General features: G+C 44.6%; 1 protein-coding gene across 3 annotated transcripts in view; it reads left to right on the top strand.

Moving 5' to 3' along the window:
• casz1 (castor zinc finger 1) overlaps positions 1-21,818 on the top strand; it is a 77,109-nt gene that overhangs the window by 18,962 nt on the left and 36,329 nt on the right. For 2 of the 3 annotated variants that reach the window (XM_050063920.1, XM_050063918.1), the window contains exon 1: positions 9,816-9,996. The exons of the other annotated variant lie outside the window; for it this stretch is intronic. In XM_050063920.1, coding sequence (XP_049919877.1) covers positions 9,918-9,996 — 79 coding nt within the window. In that variant the 5' untranslated portion in view covers positions 9,816-9,917. Of the gene's footprint in view, positions 1-9,815; positions 9,997-21,818 lie in introns of those variants that run through there. 3 annotated transcript variants of the gene reach the window in all.

Here is a 21,818-nt window from a genome sequence, read left to right as displayed (position 1 = left end):
AGAGACAGTTAATTAAGGCCTGGGCCCAGACAACGCTGCTGGGACTCACCCACCACACCATCGTCTGCCCCTGTCGCCACCACTCCCCTCCTCAACTCTGCAGCCGCCGGGGCCTGTGGGAAAGCAGAGCGCCAGGGCTGCACCACCATCGGGGCCCCTAACGGGATTAGGAGTCCTCTGAAAATTGGACCTCAGCTCCAAAAGCCTCTCACCCACCTTCATCTGCCCAAAGGATCCCCCTCAATTCACCCCCAGCCCTATCCCCTCCTACTCCCCCCCTCTATAAGACGGCTCCACCCGAGCTCCGTTTTATCAATTAATGTAATAAAAGGTGGAACAAAGAGCTTTCTTTTCCCCCGCTCTGTAATTAGAGGGGGAGATCTCCTGAGGACTGGCCTTCCTTGGGCCCGAAAAACATGATTCTCACCCCCCCCCCCATTTACTCTGCCGCCGCCACTCAGGCGGAACATGGCGCCTCGATGTATAAGGGTGATAATGTAAATGTAGTGTAGTTTGCCAGGCAAACCCGGCGCAACCTATTTTGCAGTAGCTTTATCTAAGTGTGAACAAATGAATGTAACATTTGGAAGAGTGATACATTATTAACTCTAATTGATTCCTTTATAACACTATACATTCACTGTCACCTTCGCTTTGGCTCGCACGAGTACATGCGCTCTGAATTAGTCTTGTCGCTGTCCCTATTCTAACACGTTACGTGTCACCACACACTGTTAACAAATGTGATAAAACCACCTGAATCGAGAATATCAGGTATGGCGTCTGCCTATGTGTGTTTTTGTCTGTTAAGGTGAGATACAGTAGACTTTACTCTGTGTGTGTGTACGTGTGTGCGTGTGTACGCGCGCGCGTGTGTGTGTGTTACGCCGTCTCTCTTGTGCTTAACTGTGTCTACACGGGTGTGAAAGTAAAAGAGAGAGACAGAGCGCCCGCTTTCACAGCCACTGGAGCTTTCGATAGGAATTAGTTTTACAACATATGCAAATGTTCCCCCTTGAAAAAAAAGGGGGTCTTTAAGTGACAGGTTGATATGTGATTAAACGACAATTAGAGTGCTGAAAATAAGTGTCGGCAGTAGGTCAAGCACTGGGCGGCTCAGCTAAAAGGTAGCAGACTATTGAGGAGAAAACATTCCCAGGCAGAGGCCAGGAACAGGACCCAAAACAAATTAGAGAGGTGAAGGGGGGACAAGGTTGGCACTGTGTTCCAATAAACCCACAACAAAAACAAGTTCTGTGTTTTGCCTGGATGACAAAAGACAGACAATTCATGATTAGAGAAGGATTCTGTTTTCACTAAGCCGGTGTTGGACATAAATACAAATCCCTGAATCCTAACAGTGGCAATGACTGTACGGACTCAAAGTGCCTTAGCGTCATACTTGACTGACATATTTTACCTTTAAGGGACTTAAATAAATGGACTTTGACAGTGATAGTGATGCCCTGCTTGCCCCGAGTTTAACCTTTAGTGCCCCCAGCCCAGATTAAAACCAGTTGTCTGCCCTCGTGTAGGCTGCACCCCTCTCCTCTGCTGCCCTTTAAGTTAAAAGTACAGAGACATGAGGGTCTTTCTCTCTTGCTGTCTTTCTCTAACAAACACATACACACTCACACACATACACACACAAACATACAGGCAGAGACATAAAAGGGCTCACGCTTATTCTGGCAACAGATGGCCCTGTCCCTATAATCCCCTTTGATGCTGCGGTGGGCAGTGGCTCCTGAACATCTCTGAAGCCAAAGCCCCAACAAAACTTGAGCTACTTTTCCTTTAACTGACCCCAATTGCCAAGGAGCTGTCAGCTGTCAGACCTGGTTAAGAGCGTCTTTACTGGGGGAGACTGAAGGGCACAGGTTTCTCTCTCTCTGTCTCTCTGTCTCTCTGTCTCTCTCTCTCTCTCTCTCTCCCTCCTCTTTCAGCTTCTTGTTTGTTTTCTGTCACAGACGGTTCATTCCACCTCTACGGCACGGCTGTGAAAGCAGGTTGACCGTGGTACTCTGACTCGTAGTATCGACGGCACTTATTCCTCCCTGTTCCTTCCAGAAGGCGAAAGAGTGAACCTCCCCGAGCTCTAATATTGGAGCCACAGATGGCAGGAGGTGGGCTAAGAGGCTTAGATTTCATCGAAGCGCTCACCTTAATTATTGTCAATTGTAAGAAAATAGGGTCTTCTCACTGCTTGTGTAACCTATATACTATATATACATACACAATTAAATTGAAAGCACCGCGCTGCATTGCTTCATTTCCAGAAATAGAACTTTTTCGAGTGATTTACAGTAGATATTTTATCTTTTTTTGGTTGTCCTCTGAGGCTTCTACGTAAGCTCTCTTCAGTTAAGAGCTGGCCCGTTGATGCTGATGAAATAAATCTGCTATCTTTAAAGAAAGTGGTTCAGTCTGTGATAAGATAAAATCCCCATGATAGTAATGAGCTCACTAATGGAGTTTTAAAAAGAATTTAACAAGTACCCTTAACCCCTCTTTCACATTAGTAAAAAGTGACTGTGGTTTAATTCTCAACACTGATATTAATTCTGGCATTTTACACATTTTGCAGAAGAACAAGCATTTTTTGAAGTCGGGAGATCCTCTTTTATTCCTATAGTCTCTGATTGTGAAGGCACAGAGTTTTGTTAAACACTCCTGATTAAATTGAAGATCACTCACCCCAATGTTTGAGTCAACCAGCACTACAGAGCACTTTGCTTTCTTATTAATTTTGCACTGTAAATAGAATCAAATGTGAACTGGTGTCTTAACCTTTGTCTTAAATCATTTCCTTCTCCTAATGCAGGGAGCTCCATTCTCGGGCCTCTAATTGGAGGACAGCAGTTAAATGTCTCCTCGGGTGCAGAGGCGACTGATTGCAGCAGTTTCTTCTGTTTCATTTGGAAAGCACCAGATTTGAACACAAATGGGGGAAAACCCAAATTAGCGCTAGCTGGCTTTGTGATTTCAGAGAAGCCTTCTGTACTGTTCGATTATGTATTATCATCTGAGAGCTTTGGGGGATAATCATCACTGAGATTTGCTCACGTTTCCAGCAGGTCTGCTGAGATGCATGTACGTAGCTAATGGGATTGGGCTTTTTTTTCTATCCCTCTCCTGTGGTGTTATGGAGCTGGCAGCTGAACTTGAACGGATGCGCATGGTGCTGAGTCGTGCACAAGACTATTTCAAGACTGAAATGCGATTGTTTTAATACTTTAATCCACCTGTCCTTGGCATTCAGGATGTTGCAGAAGTCGCCTAATTATTTCAGTGCCCTCTATCCTTCCTGGTTGAAACACAGCAGAGACAGCAGCACCCTTCTGTTGTACACACAGTCCATCCCAAAGGTATTTCTCCTTTGAATTGATTTTAATGGAAATAAATCAAAATGTCTACAAAGTATGGAAACATACAACTTTTGAATCTTACTCAAAAAATGTATAGCCTAATTGAAATTTTAAAAATGCATGTATGCAAAGAGGATCTGAAATACCCCAAATCACTTTAAAGAACGAGCCATTAAACAACCAGAATTCTCGGAATTGTCCCAGGTTCCAGCCACGATCGTAGGCAAACACAAATATTTTCTTTTAATTAAAAAGGCCTCATCTCGCTGTATCCTCCCCCAAGCCTGCTGCCAGGACTCAACGACCCCCCCCCACCCCAGTGTGCACACACACACTCACAGATCCACACATACACACTCTTGTGATGCCTTTATTCAAATCCATTCGCTCTCACAGTCTCATACATTCAGCCAAATTTGAGAAAAGTGATTACTTTAATTGTGTCCCGGGCCGTGGATTCCTCTTGACTAGCTGCTAATCTGTCAGAGCCTGGTTGTCAATTGAGAACCAGGGACACCAGCAGTGACGGCTGCCCAGTTCACTGATAGCCCCCTGAGGGACAGTTAACCCTCAAACACCCCCATCCCACCCCCCTCCCACATACAAGCACCTCAAAAAAAAAAAAAATCGACACACCCTCTCGTGCAGTCCCGCTCCCCACTTCCACCCCTCCCCCAGACTGGTCCAGCCTACCAGAACCTGTGGTGGCACTAAAAGGTTGGGAGGGGGGGGTTGAAGGACTGGTGGTCTATGTATGTGTGCTGGTTTGGGACAGTATGTGGGGGTTTGTGTTTGTGTATATACGTGTGGTTTGGCGAGGGGTGGCGGCTTGATAGTAATGCATGTTGATGGTTTCAGAGATAGTTCATTTCAGAAACAGGGGCCTCATTAACCGTAGTCTTCATCAGGCCGGCGAGCAGTGGGCACATTAGGGGTCCACAGGAAGTTAGAGTACAGCAGGAGAGTGCATTAGGGAGGCCTGGGGAGACACACTCCCTCTCTTCTCCTCAGTTCCACTTCCACCTCCAGAGCTTTTCTATATCTTAATGTACCTTTCAGAGGAATTCGGATAGAGGTCAATAATTATGCTCTTTAAATTATTCAGTCGAGGTCCTCTGTAATTGTGCTTTTTAGAGCTCGGACATTGACAGCATGGTTTACTGCACCACGTTTGGGGCACGGCCTGACCGGATGAATCAGTAAGAGAAAGAGCATGTGAGTGTGTTTCACTGCTCTCATCACCAACTCGTAACTGATGTCGGAGTGATCCTCATTTCTGAAATCTCAATGCGCGTCAACATCAAATGAACACATTAACTTCCTTGCTGAGCAAAGTTGTCAGCACATCAAGTTTGGATCTCTGTTAAACAGGCGTCAGCACTGAGTTGTGTGTGCCGGGCATGTTGGTGTCAGAGACTACCAGCCACCGTGTGGGAATGTTTAGTTTGGGACACAACCGTGTTATTTTTGTTACATCGAGGAGAGGAAAGCGCAAACTGCTAGGGTTAGCAGAAAAAATCACCAAACTTTCTCTACAAAGCCAGCCCCGGCAACGTTTGACTGCACATGATAACATCGTCCGTCCACACAACAAGTCCTCTTTCAGCCACAGATTATTAACACATCGCTGAAAGCGGCAGAGAGCAATTCACTGTTGTCACAGGGTCTAATATTTATATTTATCTAGTTGGGAGAGGCATTGACAAACATGTCACACACCTGCAGTTTTGTAGTACGTGCTACTGCAGTTTGGTGTCAAAGAAAGAGCCTGTACAGTAGAGTTTTGTTGGGGCGAGAGGAAGACTGTAATTACTGTCTGACGATTCATCTAGTCACTGCATAAAATAGTGTTTATCCAGTCGCCCGTGTTTCTGTCGTGGCTGAGGGAGGGGTGGGTCATGTTTTGCACAACTGAGACAGCTAGGGCAATCAGGAGAAGAATCGTGACTCCAAAACATTCAGCCTTTCTTTCTTTTCCCTCTCTTCCTCTCTTTGTCTCTCTCTTTCTCTCCCTCTCTCACTCGGGTTGAGAACTGGTGCCTTAGAAAATGAGATCTCCCTTTCTCCCCCCTTTGACACACCCACACACAAATAAACATAAAAAGCTAATTTGTTAGCGCCCTCATTTCAGAGGCCTGAGCAGGAGAATATTGTTGGGGGGAAAAGTAATGCTTTGTCAAATGTTGACATGTGTTGCAAACATGGGGCCTTCAGCAGCAGCAACAGCAGCAGCGTTTCGTAGAGCGGCTGAGGCACATTGTCGGCACATGAAGAGAGGATGCTTTGAAACAAGATTAGCCTCCAAATGGCCCTGCCTGCCCCCCCCTCATCCATACCCCTATGCATAATGCGTGTGTGCGCCTGCACTAAGATGCTAAATGATCAGATCCACTGAAATATTTGTGGGCCTGTTTTCTCACAGAATGAGTCTGGGTGTCATGTGCTGTATATCACTGTACAGCTGAAGGTGTGTGTACACATTTGTCCTGCTGCAAGGCCCCATTGTCTGGCACATGGTTTGGCTTGGTTTCGTGGGCCAGAAAGCACACGTCCCTGTCACTAAGGCTGCCTCCCCTTGGCTTTGGGTCAGGGTGACACTGGGCAGGGGGAGGAAAAAAAAAATCCATCTCCCCACACCCTGCCCCCACAAAAATGAATCAAAATTGGAAAACAACATGCAAGGTCTGCCTAATACAGGAACACTTGCAATATGCTGATGTTTTCTTTTGCACACTGTGTTTGCTAAATTGCCTTTGACTGCGTGCATCAGTAATGAAACTTTATGTCCTTGTGGAGAGGGCAGCAAGTCCGTTCCAGTTAGGACCGGGACGATCTCTCCTGTCTGGCTTTTGTAAGACTTTTTTTTCCCCTAATACACGTCCTTATGAATAAATGAAGCCCATGAAGTCATTTTTTCCATATTTGTGTAAATTGCTTTAAAAGCATTTTATCATGTCATAAAAAAGCGCAATTGATCTGCTGGGCTTAGCCCATTGGACAGCTGTGTGTTTTGTTAATGGCCACTTTGCTCCAAGCAGCTTATTAAAAAATTTATATATAAATGCTAAAATTGCATAAATTATTTAGATACAGTAAGCATTTTTTGTTTTGGTCAGGCAGGGAGGGGCTGTTATCAGTATGGAAATTTACCATAGTATATTATCTGCTGAAATATAGTAATATATCTGCCCAGACACATATGTGTCCTCCTCACTGCACCCCCATACATGCAGAGGCGCTGGAAAAAAAAGTATATATTTTTTGATGACTTCGTTTCAGCAACCACGGAATGTCACCCATATCCTGGTTGATTGTACTTTCGAGTTTTATGATGTTTTTCCATTGATTTGTTTCCCCGGCGCAGCTGCCGACCTCTATTGAGGGACGAACGTAATCAGCGCTGACGCAAATTAGATGGTTATTCGTTTCGAAAATTGACAGAAAAACAATAAAAAAGATGAAATGCTCCCAAATCAATAGATATAATGAAATTCAAATAATCCGAGAGATGAGGTCTCCATGGCAACTGATAATGTGGAAAAGAAAACAATTTAATAAAGGACAGACACGCTTTGAAAACAGATTGGGGAGGGGGGTGGCTGTAAAGCGGGGAGAGGAGAGGAGAGCAGAGCAGAGGAGAGAGGAGGTGGGGAGATGGAGGGATAGAGAGAGGGAGGGAGGGAGGGTGGTGGAGGGGTGTTTGTGGCTGTAGTGGTTGCTCTATAGCTTGTTTCCCCCGGCGTGTGAAGGATCTGTGTCTGTCCCAAGGACACCGGAATAATTAGAAAAGCTTTCAGGCCAGAAAGTGCAGATTCAGGTTTTAATACACAAAATTATTTCAGGGGCAGTGAATCGGAAAACCATTTGTTGGTGACCTTCCTGAGAGGCCTCCCCCTCCCCGGTACAGGGCAAGATGGAGGCTATGTGGCAGCACTGCCTGAGTTATGGCATATTTGTGTTTTTATAGAGGCAGGGGGAATGGAGTTGGGGAAGTTGGGAGGGGGATGTGGGGGTAAATGTGTGTGTGTATGCTTGTGTTTCTGTGTGCGTGCATGCGTGCATGAGTTTGGGGGTGGGTGGGTCATAGGGAGACCTTCGCGTTGTGTGTGTGTGTGTGTGTGTGTGTGTGTGCGGGTCTGGCAGGAGTTTAGGAAGAGGGAGGGAGAGCAAAGACGAGAAGGGAGAAAGTGAGGCAGTGAGAGAAAGGGGGAAGTTGCAGATCCGGCTGTATTTACAGATCAGTTGTCAAAAGGAGCCATTTAAGGGGAATGCGCCCGTTCCTGCACAGTGACAGGCGAGGTGCCTGTTTAAAAAGCAAAAGACAACTATGAACCTGAGAGGGAGATAGTCAAACAGGCTTTTTCTGTTGAAGACAGACAGAGCAGGGGGTGGCGAGGGAAGCGAGTGGGTGTTAAGTGACTTCATTTGTAGTCTATTTAAGGTATGTTTTACTTGTCCTTGTGCTGCTCCTCCAACATCTAATACAGGGGCTGCGTTCTAGTTAGCACAGCAAGGGAATAATGATTGAGTGCATCGTTCTTATTTCCTGTAAATACAAATGACTTTCCTTCATCTGCCTAAAAACCTGTATTTGATTTCAGTCTTGCTGTCAAGGGAGATTTGCTACTGATGCAAACAGTGATAAGAGTCAACCAAAAGCACAGCTCTGTTTCCCTCATTAGCTTATCACGACTTTAAGTATGTACACTTTCTGGTGGCTTTATTCAACATCCGTGTCCTGTTCTTTTAACATCCTATTTTCTTTATTACTCTTTGTCAACGTTTTGAAGGCAGTCTGGTTGGGCGTTGTAGCCTTGTCTGTCAAGTAGTGACTACCATTTTTGTGTCATTAGAAGGCTTTGTTTGACTCAAATAAAGGTGATCCACCCTCTGTTCAAATGATACAAACAGCAGGTCCGGGATATCACGTCTTGAGTGTAGATACCCTTATCCTGTTCCAGCAGCAATAAATGGAAAAACAAGTCCTCACGCAAAGCCCGGTCTGATAATTGCTGATATTTTAATAGCACAGGATCCTGATCAGGATCACTGCTTTCCTGCAATATAAACTGTCATAAAGGTTGAGCAATACTTGATAAAAATGTGGGATCAAGTTCCATCTTACTCCTCTCTCTTGGCTGGAATAAGTTTGTTGCTCATTACACAATTGAGGTGTACAAAGTGTATTCTTTTATCTACTCTCTTTAGGTTTTAAACAATGATTTTTTAAAGCATTTTCCTCCCTCAGTTCAGTTGTTAACACGCTGCATCACACAGAAAATAATTACAGGCTTATAGAGCCTCTGATAGATCTTCTTTCTTTTACCCAGGGGAGTCTGCCCTTATTCAAAGGCAAACAGAGATCTGACATTCTTCAGCAGGACAGCTAATATTCTCCAGTATTGATATTGCAATGTGAAAAGTGCCCCACAAGTAGGAGAGAAACTAGAAATTCCCCACTGTACACTAGCTAAGAGCCTTCAAATCTAACATGCCAGTGTCAATGAAGACTGTTTTCTTTTTTTAAATGGAAAAAAAAAAAAAAAAAAAAAAAACCCCGGATAGAATAGAGACTTGAAATACGAGAGCCGATCGGCATCCGCTGTGTGTTTGTGTATGAATGTGTGTTTGTGTGTGTGTGCATGCACATGCACACTGACACTCACATAGGGCACAAAGCACATGTTATCACTGTCAACAGCAGCAGTAGCAAACAGCGGCAGTTGTTCAGTGTGTGTGTGGGTGTCTGTGCTGTGTATGAGTGAAAGTGTGTATGCTTGTGTATGCCCACAATCTTTCTCTCTCGCTGTCTCCCGCTTTGGCTGCTGGCTCTGAGAGACCCAGTGTAAGTCAATCTGTGTGTTCATATGCCCGTGAGTGTGTGTGTGTGTGTGTGTGTGTGTGAGCCACTACTGTACTACACTTCAGGGGCCAGGAGCCAGGACCGAGCCTAGCTGAACAGTGCTGAACAGGGCTGGAAAGGGCCGAGGGCCAGCTCCCTGTGCACACCACCCACTTCACACCTGTCGCTCTCTCTCTCTCTATCGCTCTCTGTCTCTCTCTCTCACACACACACGCGCACACGCACACACACACACGCACGCACACAAAAACACACGCATGCAGCCGTGCTGCTCGGCACAGGGCTCTCATTGTAGCAGTGACAGGAGGGCGCCCGTTAAGTGGCTCTCTCTTCCTGGGGCCTGTATGTGTGTGTGTGTGTGTTTTGTTCCCCCATGTGGCTGTGGGGTGGAGAAGGGCGATGAAGGACCCCTACTGGTAAAGTGGGTAAACTCGCACAGCCTCGACATCTGTGCTCGTAGAAGGAGGGGGGGGGGAGGGAGTGGAGAGAGAAGGAGAGAGGGGGAGGGTAAGGAGGGAGGAGAGATAGACAGTGAGAGAGGAGGACAGAGTGGGAAAGAGGAAAGGAGTGAGAAGGAGAGAGGGAGGGAGAGAGAGACAGAAGGAGAGGGGGAGAGAAAGAGAGAGAGAGAGAGAGAGAGGGAGAGAGGGAGAGCAGAGCCTTGGCAGAGAGCAGTTGAGGAGAAAATGCCTTGCTTTGTGGAGAGAATTCTTCCAGGGCAGGAGGGAGAGGTGAGACAGAGCGCAGAGGGCGGTCTGCTGCCAGGTAAGACTCACACACACCTTCCTCTCCCTCTCTCTCTCTCTTTCCTTCTCTCTCTCTCTCTCCCCCCTCACACACCCACCCACACACACACACACACACTCACACAGGAGTTGAGTGCTACCTCGAGGTGAACGGGTCTGCTACTAGTTGCAGTTGGCATGAGTCAGGCACGCATGTGTAGTGATGTGGTGGGTGGTGTCAAAGTGTGTGTGTGAGAAAGAGAGGGAGCCTGAGTATAAGTGAGGAAATGGAGCAGGTGTAGTGTTTGCCCTTTTTTTATTTTGCAGTTTTTAACTACATATGCACGTGTGCCTATAGTGCACTGGATGTCAGTGATGTGTTCGAGTACTTTTAATGGTGTGTTGCTTCCTCAAAAGTTTTGTTGTTGACTTTTTGTACCATATCTTACAGCACTCAAAACTTCCACTTTTCTATGTTTTACAGTTACATTTATGATGTTCAGTGCTGGAAAGTACTTTTATTCAAACAATGTACAGTTTTGAGGTGCTTTTACTTTCTATATTATTCTACTTTATATTGTCACTTAACTACATCTCAGAGGGAAATATTTAGTTTTGTTCCACGATATTTATCTGACATTTATGTAACTAACCTTACCTACTTACTTAGATTAATATATTACAAATAAATATGATCATCTTATAAAATCCGATGTATTGTTATAGATTAAGCTACACAACAGTATATAGTTTTAAATTAGCTTCACCTTGAGCAGCAACTAAACACTTAAATGGTGCTTGCATGTTAATAAGAAATTATCTATCTATCTATCTATCTATCTATCTATCTATCTATCTATCTATCTATCTATCTATCTGAACTCACCCATATGTAGTAAGTATTTTTTACTTTTAATTACTTTTTTGTACTTAAATACTTTTAAGTACTGATTTTTTTTTCTGAATGCAGGACTTTCACTTGTAATTGAGTGTTTCTACATTTTGGTGCTCCTTCTTTTGCTTAGGTAAGGGAAATAAATACTTTGTCCACCACTAATTGCACATTACTTAACTTTATTTCAAATACTTGAGCCGGCTAAAGCGGTCAAAGGCTACACAAATACACTTAATTTGACTTTAACCGGAACAAATTATGATCTAAATGCGCAGTTCTGCAGGCTAAAAATAGAGATTATTAAAAAGCACCTAAAGTCCCACCGCCTGTGATGTCAAGTGCAGATGTTTTCGGCTCTGACATGAGGTAATTTGCGGCATTGGTCGAGATTGATTCGGCTGTTTCGATACAGATGTTGTGATGGAGAGGTTTGTCATCAGAGGGATTTTCCACTCTGCTGATGTAAACAGTGTCTGTTGAAGAAAGGCTAAAGAGTCCTTTTCTCTCTCGTGGAGACACGGTTCTGAGAGGAATAATCCTCCTCGTGTACAATTAGATTTTCTCCTTTTGGTTAAATAAATACTGTGTCTGTGAACATAAACACAGATTTACATGCGGCCCTGTGGGTGTCTGTCTCTCAAACAGCCTCCTGCCACAGCCTGGGCCTGATATTTCTTGTCGAGGCCCACAGCATTAGAAAAAAAAGGAAAAGAAAAGAAAGACGAGGCAGAAGTTGGCCGGCTCTAACTTCACGCTTGCTGTTTATTTGTTTTTATAACAAATGGAACCAGCTTCCCGAGTGAAAGGTGAAGTCAGAATTGAATTTGGCTTGCGTTACCGTGGCGATCTGGCAACCGCTCCCGTGTCCCATAGGACTGCTCTGGTTGCTGTGTGCCGGGCACGTGTGTTTGTTATTTAACTGGTGTGTGTGTGTGTGTGTGTGTGTGTGTGTGTGTGTGTGTGTGTGTGTGTGTGTGTGTGTATGTATGCTACTGCTCTACGTGCATACTGTATTGTGTGAGTGTGTGTGTGTTTGAGTAGTGGGTGGTGGTAGCAGCATTCACAAGAGAGACATTTTACTAAGCAGACATTTCCCCCTCTGTTTTCACTCTGACCTGGTAGGAGATTGATGACTGAATTGTGGAGTACATGTTAACAGTAACTGCTGATTTATGAAGATACTTAGGGTAAGTGAGGCCGCACAGGCTGGAGGGAAGAAAAAGATATAGCCTTTTAAGTTAATGCAAAAATATAGCCTTTTTAAGTAATAATTGTTATTACCACTGCTGGGTTTGGAGAGAGGTCTGAGTTAGAGTTGGATGTGCACAAAGTGCAATGTGAAGCTTTTTCTTTTCCATTGGCCATGTGCCTTACTTTGTTTCTGCCCTTTTAAGTTCGACTTCATTCAACATTGCAAGTTTTCTGTAATGAAAAAAAGAATTTTAAGAAAATAAATCTACATAAATAGATAGATATTTAGATTAATTTATGTAGTTAAATTCAAATATTTGAATTGAAAGCAACTTTTTCCTGGGTAAACCACAGTGGAAAACTTTTCTTGGATGAACCCTTGCACTGCAACAAGTGCACTGTGTGTTTTGGCAGCCCCCCTTAGCCAAAGATCCCTCAGAAAATCCGCATGCAATTTTAGAAGAATCAGATTCTTTCCCTTTCCCTTTGGCTCGTGAACTCCCTTGATATTATGCACACGGAGAATCCTCCTCTCTATTCAAATATGAGATTCAATCCACTTGGATGTGATCTATAGCATTTTTAAGGAATAAAGCAATTTTAGGGAATACGGAATAGTGCTTCCCCTGGAAGAGGGATGGCTTTCATTTTTTTTCAAGGCACCTCTTAGACTGAGTGAAATGTTTCCCCTGTTCGCTCAGGGACGACTTTATTTCTTACCAGGGATTTAACACTCACTCAGTCCCCTCATAAATACAGCGTCCCTCAGCCCTTCGCTAGCCATAACTCATGCACTAACTCTCTAGCTAACTAAACTCATATAGCAGAGCCAACACTTGTTTGTCTTTTACCTCAGTCTTTCTCTCTCACTCTTCCTCTCTGTCTCTTTTCCTCCTCTCAGCTGATTTATACATGACAGAATCTCCTCTGACTACCGTCTCACCAGGCTCCTGTGCTGATCTCCTTGGCCCACTCGTGGAGTGGGTTTTAGAAGAAATGTGCATTTGAATATGAGCCAGCCTAATCTCCTTCAGGCTATTTAGAGTGAGCCTAATGCTCCAAGAATGAGCGAGAACAACACCGGAGAAAATGCGGACGTCCCTCTCGGCGTGTCACAACACAACTCAGGTCTCCGAAGAACGAAGCAAGTCTTTGATTTGCTGATGAAAATCTTTCTGTAAGGCAAAGGACATAAAATTCCTGCTTTCAAGGCACCTGTTGAAGTCTCCTTAGAAAAGCCTTTGTGTGTGGTTCCTTTTTGTATTTCTGCCTTTATGGCACCTACCTGTGGAATTTCTTTACTTTTTAGCATCTCAATGGTACAATAAATAACAGCTGATAAACTTTCAAGTCACTTCACTTCAGCAGATGAAAGTGCTCAGGTGGGACTTTACAGTATGGCGGAAGCCTTTACTGATCTGGTGCCGATTGGCATTTTGGGAGGAGACAGTATTTCTGGCGTGGTTCCCGCATTGGTTGTTAACAGCCTGCTGGTACCTTCTGTTCTCTCAGCTCCTCAAGCATCTGAAGACCCTCTGAAGTCAAAATCGCCCATTTTGATGTCTCATGGCAGCACCCGACGTTTTGTTGTATTTGCGTCTGAAAACAGAGGCCCTGCTTGGAGGAATTACCCTCAGCACTCGTTGGTGTCGGATGGGGGAGGAGGGTATCATTCCTCTTTTTTTACCCCCATCTCCCCGCTCTCCTTGCTGTCCTTCCTTTCTTTTTGATCTCACCATCAAATCTTCCCCGGTTTTTATGAGTGACGTTTACCCGAGAGCGGCTTGGGAAATGGTTGGCTGAAGAAGACGTTTGAGAAAATGCGCCTGAGCAAGCTATCACCTTTGATGAAGCCATAGTTCCAGTGGGAGAGGAAGAAGAAAGCCAAAGAGTAAGAGCATTGTTGGTAATGAAAAATGCCATGCAAGGGGGAGCATCCCTCTGATCCCAGCCTGTTAAACCAACAATGTATAGTACAACAGATACTGCAGTTGTACATCAAGCGTCTCTCTGTTGTTGTACCACAATGAGTGTTTGACCCAGAGGACTGATCTGAATCTGGGGTACCACACTGTGCCTTTATTACTCATCAGCTGGGCACCAAGTAATCTCATAATACAGCACTCACACATACACGGCGAGTCACGCTGGTGCTGCCATCAACTCTGGCATACCTTCAGCTGTGTCACCAGTTGGCAAAAGGCTGGCAAGTTACTTGAAAGCACTGCAAAAAGAGAACGAAATAATGGGGAAGTGGAGGGTAGTTGGAGGCACAGAGAGCAAGAAATGTTAGCTTTAGTAATTACTACCTCCATAGAGAAGCAGTGGAGAGGACAGTGAGGCAAGCGAGCGCACGAAGGAGGCCCCGTGTGCAGATAATGAAGGGGTATCATTGTAGCTCTGACAGCGTTAATCTTAGAGTGCTCCACAGTGTGTGTGTGTGTGTGTGTGTGTGTGTGTGTGTGCATCCATATCCCTATCTGGTTGTGTGTATGCTCTGTGCAGCATATGTATGCTGCTGGGGTGTATGGAGGTCGTGGTGCAGTACCATTGACTCTGGCCCTACCAGTAAGACCGGTCCACCTGACAGCATGGTTTATCTGACCATGTTGACAGTTGTCACCTCTCACAGCTTCTTGAAGAATATCCTTAAACTCCGCAACTCATCCTCACAGAAGCACTGGCATCACCTACCAGTCCCCGTACTTGTCTTCTTTGCAGAGGAGGGAGGAAGAGAAGAGGAGAGTGTAAAAAGGGGAAGAGCAGTCCAACTTTCTTTGTGCATGGCTTTTTCTTTTCTTTTTTCCTCTTCCCATTTGAAGTTGTGAGACACTCATTTAAGCCTCATTGCACACCAACACTCAACACACGAGAAAGTGTTATGAATATGTATCAACACAGCATATGGCAGCAGTAGCGCTGGGACTAGGTGTGTCCAGAAGGGTAGAGTGCTGCCGATGCATTATTCTCCATTCAAATTACCACAGTAAGAATGCAGCGGGGAGCTGAGAGGTGTTCACCACCTCTTTAGACGGGGCAGGAGAAGAACTTAGATCATGCGAAACAGCAGGAACGGAAGAGCTGTGATGAGCACAGTAGTAGGCCAGCTGAGTTTCCTTGATTTGGTAGATTTTTTCGGCAGGTTCAAACCCAGCACTCGCTGACACGAGCGTGATTAAAAGTGATATTTCTGACACATTAGGATGCGCACGGGAAGTAACCTCCTCTAAAGCGTTCATTATTAGATGCATGACAGACCTGAATATTTATAAAATAGGTTTTAATAATTAATAGCAGCAATCTGCTCCCGTAATTCATCAGATTTGCACTTCAACAGAGTATCCGTTTTCACTTTAAAATAATAATAAGAGGAATATTAATGTTGGAGAAATGTAAAACGGGCAGCTGGATACAGTGCAAATAGGCGAGCACTCCATGTTCACTTCTGAAGCTTTCCTTTAACCTGTCACTTTTCAAATAAAATTACATTTTAAGCTGTCAACACTGCACCCTTTGAAAACCTTCAGTTGTTTGTGCTTGACAATTTAGTGAGCAGCTCCTCACAAATGTGGCAAGTCATGAAGATAAAGATGCAGGAAACAAAGTGGGTTTGGCGTAGAATGCAAAAGTAGTTGCTGTGGTTTTATCAAAAGCAAATTTATTTGTTTGAGTCAACTTAGCAGCACTTCCTTTTGTATACTGACACCCAAAATAGACAGCACTCTTTTTTCCTGTAAAGCAGCTTTGCTTGTTTCATCTTTTCACAGTCATTTTACTCTTCTTTTTTTTCTCCCTTATTGTGAGTGTTGTTTTATCACACCTTCAAATTCAGTCACAGCACATTCCTCCGTCTACTGAACTCCCAGAAACAAGAATGTTCCTGTTTTAGGTGAAAACTGCCACGTTTAGTTCCGCCTTCCAGTTCACATTGAACTTTTCGGTAAAGCACATTGTTTTTAGTGCTGTCACTGACGCAGTGGTGTGTTTATCCTCACCGTGGATCAGTTTTTCCTGAGTGTGTAGAAATGTCAGTGTGCGTATTTGACAGTGTGTGTCCCAGAGCAAATGACGTGACCTACAGCCACTAGGCAGAGAGGAGCAGAAGGAGAGCACAGAGCACAATGCCCTGCTGTCTACAACCCTGCAAGCAGGCACACACACAACAACACATACTCTTAGTGTTGGTCACAGCCACTTAACATATGTGTTTACAGTGTATTGTGCACATACTCACACTCCCTCAACCGCACGTGGATACACACACGCTTTAAAATGTCATATATCATGTCAGCGCTATTGTCACTTCCATCCTGCTTATCAGAAAAGTAAAAGATAAACTAAGTTCTGGCAGCAGAGTCACAGCCACAGGGTCTAAAAAATGCAAATCCCACGAAGCAGGAAGACTCATTCTCATCACTTCCTCTCTTAGCCCTACAAAGAAAGTATTTTGATCAAACTTTAATTATGCTTCAGCACAAGAACACACTGAACACTAAAAGCGTAGAATGTGATTTTTAAAAAAAAGTGAGCGTCAGATTTTGAGTGAGCCATGGGTCATTTTCGGACAGGTAGAGAACCTGCTCAGGATGACATTTTAACGGGCACCTGTGATTCATTCTAGCGCATATAAAGTCCAAAAGAGGAAAAGTCTGTCAGGCGGAGCAAATGTTTTAATGGGAGCCAGGGATCGATGTTGTCAACGCAGGCATCCTGTCTGGAAATAACGTGCTTTTTTGGGGGTTAATGTCACCTCCTTCTTTCTTTTCAAGGAGAGAGAGAAGAGAAAAAGAGCAAAAAGGGAGGAGGGAGAGAGAGAGAAGGAGGTGAACGAGATCCGATGCAAACGTTCCAAACCAGCCCGAATTTAGGGAAATTGCTTGAAAAACATTGACTCGCACTCTCATTCACAAGGCCCCCGTATCTGAAAAACAAATTTGAAACATAACCTTGGAAATCAATTAAGAAGTCCCCGGGAGCCTGAGGAAAAAAGAAGAGAAAGGTCCACCCTTCTTTTTCCTCTTTCCCCCCTCCCCATTCGTCTTTTCCTCTCCTCCACTTAACAGGGACTTGGATCTGCCCATCAGAACAGTGCCTTGTGTGAGGAGGCTTTGTCAGCGTGGGCCTTTATTTAATTTTTTTTTTTAACGGCAGAGTGCCTTATATGCTGTCAAAATGTCTTAAGAGTCTTATTAAAGAAATGCCACGGCTCATTTCCTTGTAATGCAATTCATATGCTGGTGAAAGGGGGCATGTCTAAAGATCTAAACAGCTTTGCTTTTTAGGCTTCACATTAGGGGTTATCTGTGAGGGCTTGTCATTGATTGACATTATCTGGCCTGACAGGGCCTCATATCAAGGTTAACCTCATGGACAAAAGTGCCACCCGCACGGACACACAAACATACTCTGTCTCACCCACACTCGTAGTCAAATAAGGCACGCTCTCCTCAACTTCCTGTTGAGAGGGGTTGCTACGTATGTGTGCCGGCTTCATCTGTGTGTGTAAGCCAGGTGGAGATTTCCAGACTTAATTGATAACTAATGGAGCGGCGTGTGCTGAGTTTACCCTGGAGGATTGACACTGTGTGTGTTTGTGTGTGTGTGTGTCCTGTGGAGAGATAGAGGGGGTAGGTGATGGTAAGAGGATGGGGATGACTTACTCAGCAGTGTAGCTCCGGATTCTGGTAAATTAAATATGGCCCCAAAGATAATGACATGGAGTGACATACACCAGTCTGGCGGCTCCTGACCTCTTAGGCGAGCAGGCCGCTCACTTGGCTACAGAGGAAAGTGTGTAAGTAACACTCATATGAGCACAGTACACAGACTCACACACATCGCCCCTTCTCCCTCCCAACAAGCCACAAAGGCAAAGAGAGATCCCCGTGACCAAAATACAACTGAAGCAGTTAATCTGTACAGATATTAGCTCAAGGGCCCTTGAGAGGTGCACCGCTGAGCCCCTTCTCCACTGTACTACCCACACTGCCTTGCTGGCGCACCAAGCGCAGCAACCATGAGGGAGGGACACAGGGGTCGTCTGCTCATTTACCATGGCGGTTGGCTTATCAAATTGCACTTGCGGTGTCTTGAAACTGAACATGGGAGCGGAGCTTCAAAACAAAGCTGCAGGAATAAATTTCCCTTGTTTCAATCTGGGGAAGCATGGGACTGTGTGCGACTGTGTATTTTTTAAAGCAAAGTTTTTGCCTCCCGCAACACACGCACACACTTAGAAATTAAGTTGTCATCTGGTGCCAGCTGTGAGTCCAGATTTGACGTACAATTTTAACAAGTTACTCATGTGTCCCATGAATTACCCTAAGCAGCAAACTCAATAAAAGTTGGCTGTTTTAGTACGTGGCTGTCAGAATGGTTCTTGTCACTCATGTCAGATTGTTTTTTTTTCTCCCTTAGACCATTTTAGGCTGCTTGTCCTCTGTTCTGGAAAACACCATAATTACCCTGTTTGTGATGAAGCTGGAGGGCGTATTTGTCCTTAGATTTCAACTTTCCTGTTTGATTGCCCTCAAGTTCAACGTCTTTCCTCTTCCGTCTGCAGTTGAAATATACATTGTGTTTTTCAGCCATTGTCCTGTGCAGTCAGTGCGTGTGTGTGTTTTACTGAGGCCGTTTGGTGTCTGCCTTTGTCCTGCAGCGTCTTCTTTGTGTTTTTGCGGCGGTGTGACGGGAGCTTGGCATTTGGCTGAGGGCTCGTGTTTGATAACAGCCCGTGGACTGAGCTGAAGTGAAATAGTCCAAACGGGTCTTTCAAGGTCGGCACCCCAAGAAAGACAGCACACAATGTGCAAGGTCACATTCTAGACTAAAAGCAATAAGTGCTTTATTGATAGAAAAAAAACAACAAGCAGGCAGATGTGCAACCAACTGATTAATAATAAAATACATTTGTGAGAGAGAGGAACAGAGGGAGGGTAGGGGGCAGGGGAGAGAAGACAGCTACCTCCTGACTGTATGTCCATGTGTCTGTGTACTGTACTGTATGTGCCTGCATGCATGTACATAATGATTCGCAGAGAAAAACATTGATCCTGTTGTGGGACCTAAAAAATCCATTAGAAATCCAGTAGTTAAAAAAAGAACAAAATGTGACAGATTAGTGGTGATGTAGTTTCCCGGGTGCACACATTCTCTCTCTTCATGCCTGAATCATTTCCACAGTTTGTGTGATCTGTAAAGTATACTTTGTTTATAAGAAGATCTCATGCAACTCACCTCTGCTTTGACAGTAATCTACGTATCTTTACATTTCATCAGTATCATGTTTTATGACGGAGATAACAGCCACCGTATGTTCCTTTTTTCCATTCAGTCACTTTATGAACAATGTGGCTTTTGTGCTGCGCCTACTGTGCTATTATCTTTTTATGAAAATAAGCACAGGGTATTGGACTGTCGTCATCTTTTATGTGCCTTTATCGCTGTTTCTCGCATGCTCTCTTTTTCTCTCTTCCCCAACCTGGCAAACCTGCCAAGTGAGTAGAGCTCTGAAGTGGATCAGTCAGTGGCAGATTTAGATTTGAGGTGGGGACAACTAAGTCCCAGTTCCAGCCAAACCTGTTTCTTTAGGAAGGCTCTAAGAGACAGGAGGGCTTGGAGTTTTCCATATGCTCTGCCACCCCCTTCCCCTCAGTGATCATCTACAGTAGTCCCCCCCCCAACCCGTCTTGCTCCTTGGTAGTGTATACCCGCCTTTACACCCCCCTTTTGAAATCCCTTCTCTACAAAACTTCTCCTCAGATGTGCCCACCCCTAAACCCCCATCTATCAACTAGTTGGCAATGGCATTGTTTTTAATCATCAGAACCTCAAAATTATTATTATCGCTTCTGATGCGGCAATTAAAACTTCAGGTCAGAGGCACAACGAGCGGTGATCAGCAGCCGAGCTGAGAAGTTTTAATTAGACGATCAGAACCATTAATGCACAAAAAAAAGGTGTGCGCTGGGAAATTAACGGGAACGTCTTAATCAGGGTTAGCGACTCCGAAGAGGAGTCAAGTGAACAGAGAGCAAAAAACAAATCATTTCCGCACCACTGGGACAAAACTCAATTAAATATGCATGCGGAAAAATGGAAATTTCTCAGCATCGGCTGCACCGACTGTTGGAAAACTGTGGCAAAATCTCACGGCGGGGTCGACAACCTGCTTATTGTTATTCTTGTGTAATAAAAATGAGAGAGGGGCCAGATGCTGGGGTCTGGGTGTCGTGGCGTAGTTGTCCATCAGTGGCTTTCCGCTTGACTTCCTTGCGGCTGCCGCAGTCTCTCTTCCATGCAGGGGGAGAGAGAGGAGAGGAAAACATTCTCTTCCTGCAAGCTGTAAATTTACAAAAAATAAAAACATGGTAATTTTCGAGTGTGTCTGTGTGTGTTTGCCTGTGTGGCTCAGTGATTTCCCTGAAACACTCGTGCACACACAGTCTCTCACACATACATCTCCCCTGAGAGCCAGAGACACAAAAGGTTCACTGAGCTACACACAGGGAGCCGCAGCCTTGTCGATTAATCTGCCAAAGGTTCATAAAGTTATAACTGGGCTTTTTTAAAGAGCTACAGCAACTCTCGGTTGCATATTGTAAAATAATCCTGAGCTGAACAGACATCTCCCAGACCCTGTTTGTATTAATTAACTCCTGATATTGCGGGGGGTTTGTCCCTGTGTCAGTCATGTTGGAACTCAGCAGGAATCTACAACAAGCCCTGTACCTGTGTTTGATTAGGTGAAGAGATAAGCTTCGGTTTAAACAGGTAATATCTACCTCTCTTACATACAGACCCTCCTGTGTGCTCGCTCCATACAAACTGACAACACTGCAGGGAGTCGGTGTGTTTATGGTGCAGCACTGCACTTCGAATGAACAATAAAGTCAAGCTATTCAATTTTCTATATGTTGTTTATGTGACTTTACATCTTCCATAAGATGATTAAACAAGCGTTTTGGACATAAGCTGCCTCGTCTTGTATGACAAAAAGAGGTAAAGCCATGACCCTGCCAGTCACAACCATTCCCAACTCCCACATCCTTTACCCGTTGCTGCTGCCTTGATTACAGTCTGTGCACGTTCACACAAATAATGCACTTCCAACAGCGTTATTAGGATTTGAAACACCACTTGATTGGGCATGATATCATTCTGGCACACAAACAGAGACTCTGCATCAAAAACCAACAAGACCTGTGGGGCTCAGAGCTGTGGAAGAGTAAGTTTGTCAGTGCGGAGGGCTAGACTCAGAGCACAAGCTGTGTTCATCCAGCGCTGAGAAGAAACAGGGCTCCAAAGAACTTTGATGCACTTATTTTTGAGTGAAGATGAAAAAGAACCTGACCTAGTCCTAAATGGATTCAAAATAGTTTCTTGACTTTTTCCTCAGGTTTTGGCCTTATACAGACAGTATATGGCGCTCCTTTGTGGCCCTGCACTGTTTCCAGTAAAAATAGTGTCACAGTTAACATAAGCAGTTGGAAAAATTAGTTTCAGCTGTTGTGTTCAAATTCAAACCTGCCTGTTTTTTTCCAACCCCCAGTGCTTACCGAGGTGTCTCCTCCTTGACAATTAGCACACCAGGCTAAAACAGACTGTAAATAATGTCCAGTGCATGTGACAGTGTTGTTTTTCTGTCTGATATTCATTAATAAGGCAGAATGCTTACTGGACTCTCAGGGAGGTGGGGGAGTTGGTCCCAGAGGGAAAAGTTGTTCTTTCATGTAGGTCCCCACAGATTTTATCTCATTGTACGCTATCATGCACAC

Source organism: Epinephelus moara, chromosome 16 (genome assembly GCF_006386435.1).
Source record: "Epinephelus moara isolate mb chromosome 16, YSFRI_EMoa_1.0, whole genome shotgun sequence".
In the NCBI taxonomy this organism is placed as follows: domain Eukaryota; kingdom Metazoa; phylum Chordata; class Actinopteri; order Perciformes; family Serranidae; genus Epinephelus; species Epinephelus moara.
This window is presented reverse-complemented; position numbering and strand designations above follow the sequence as displayed.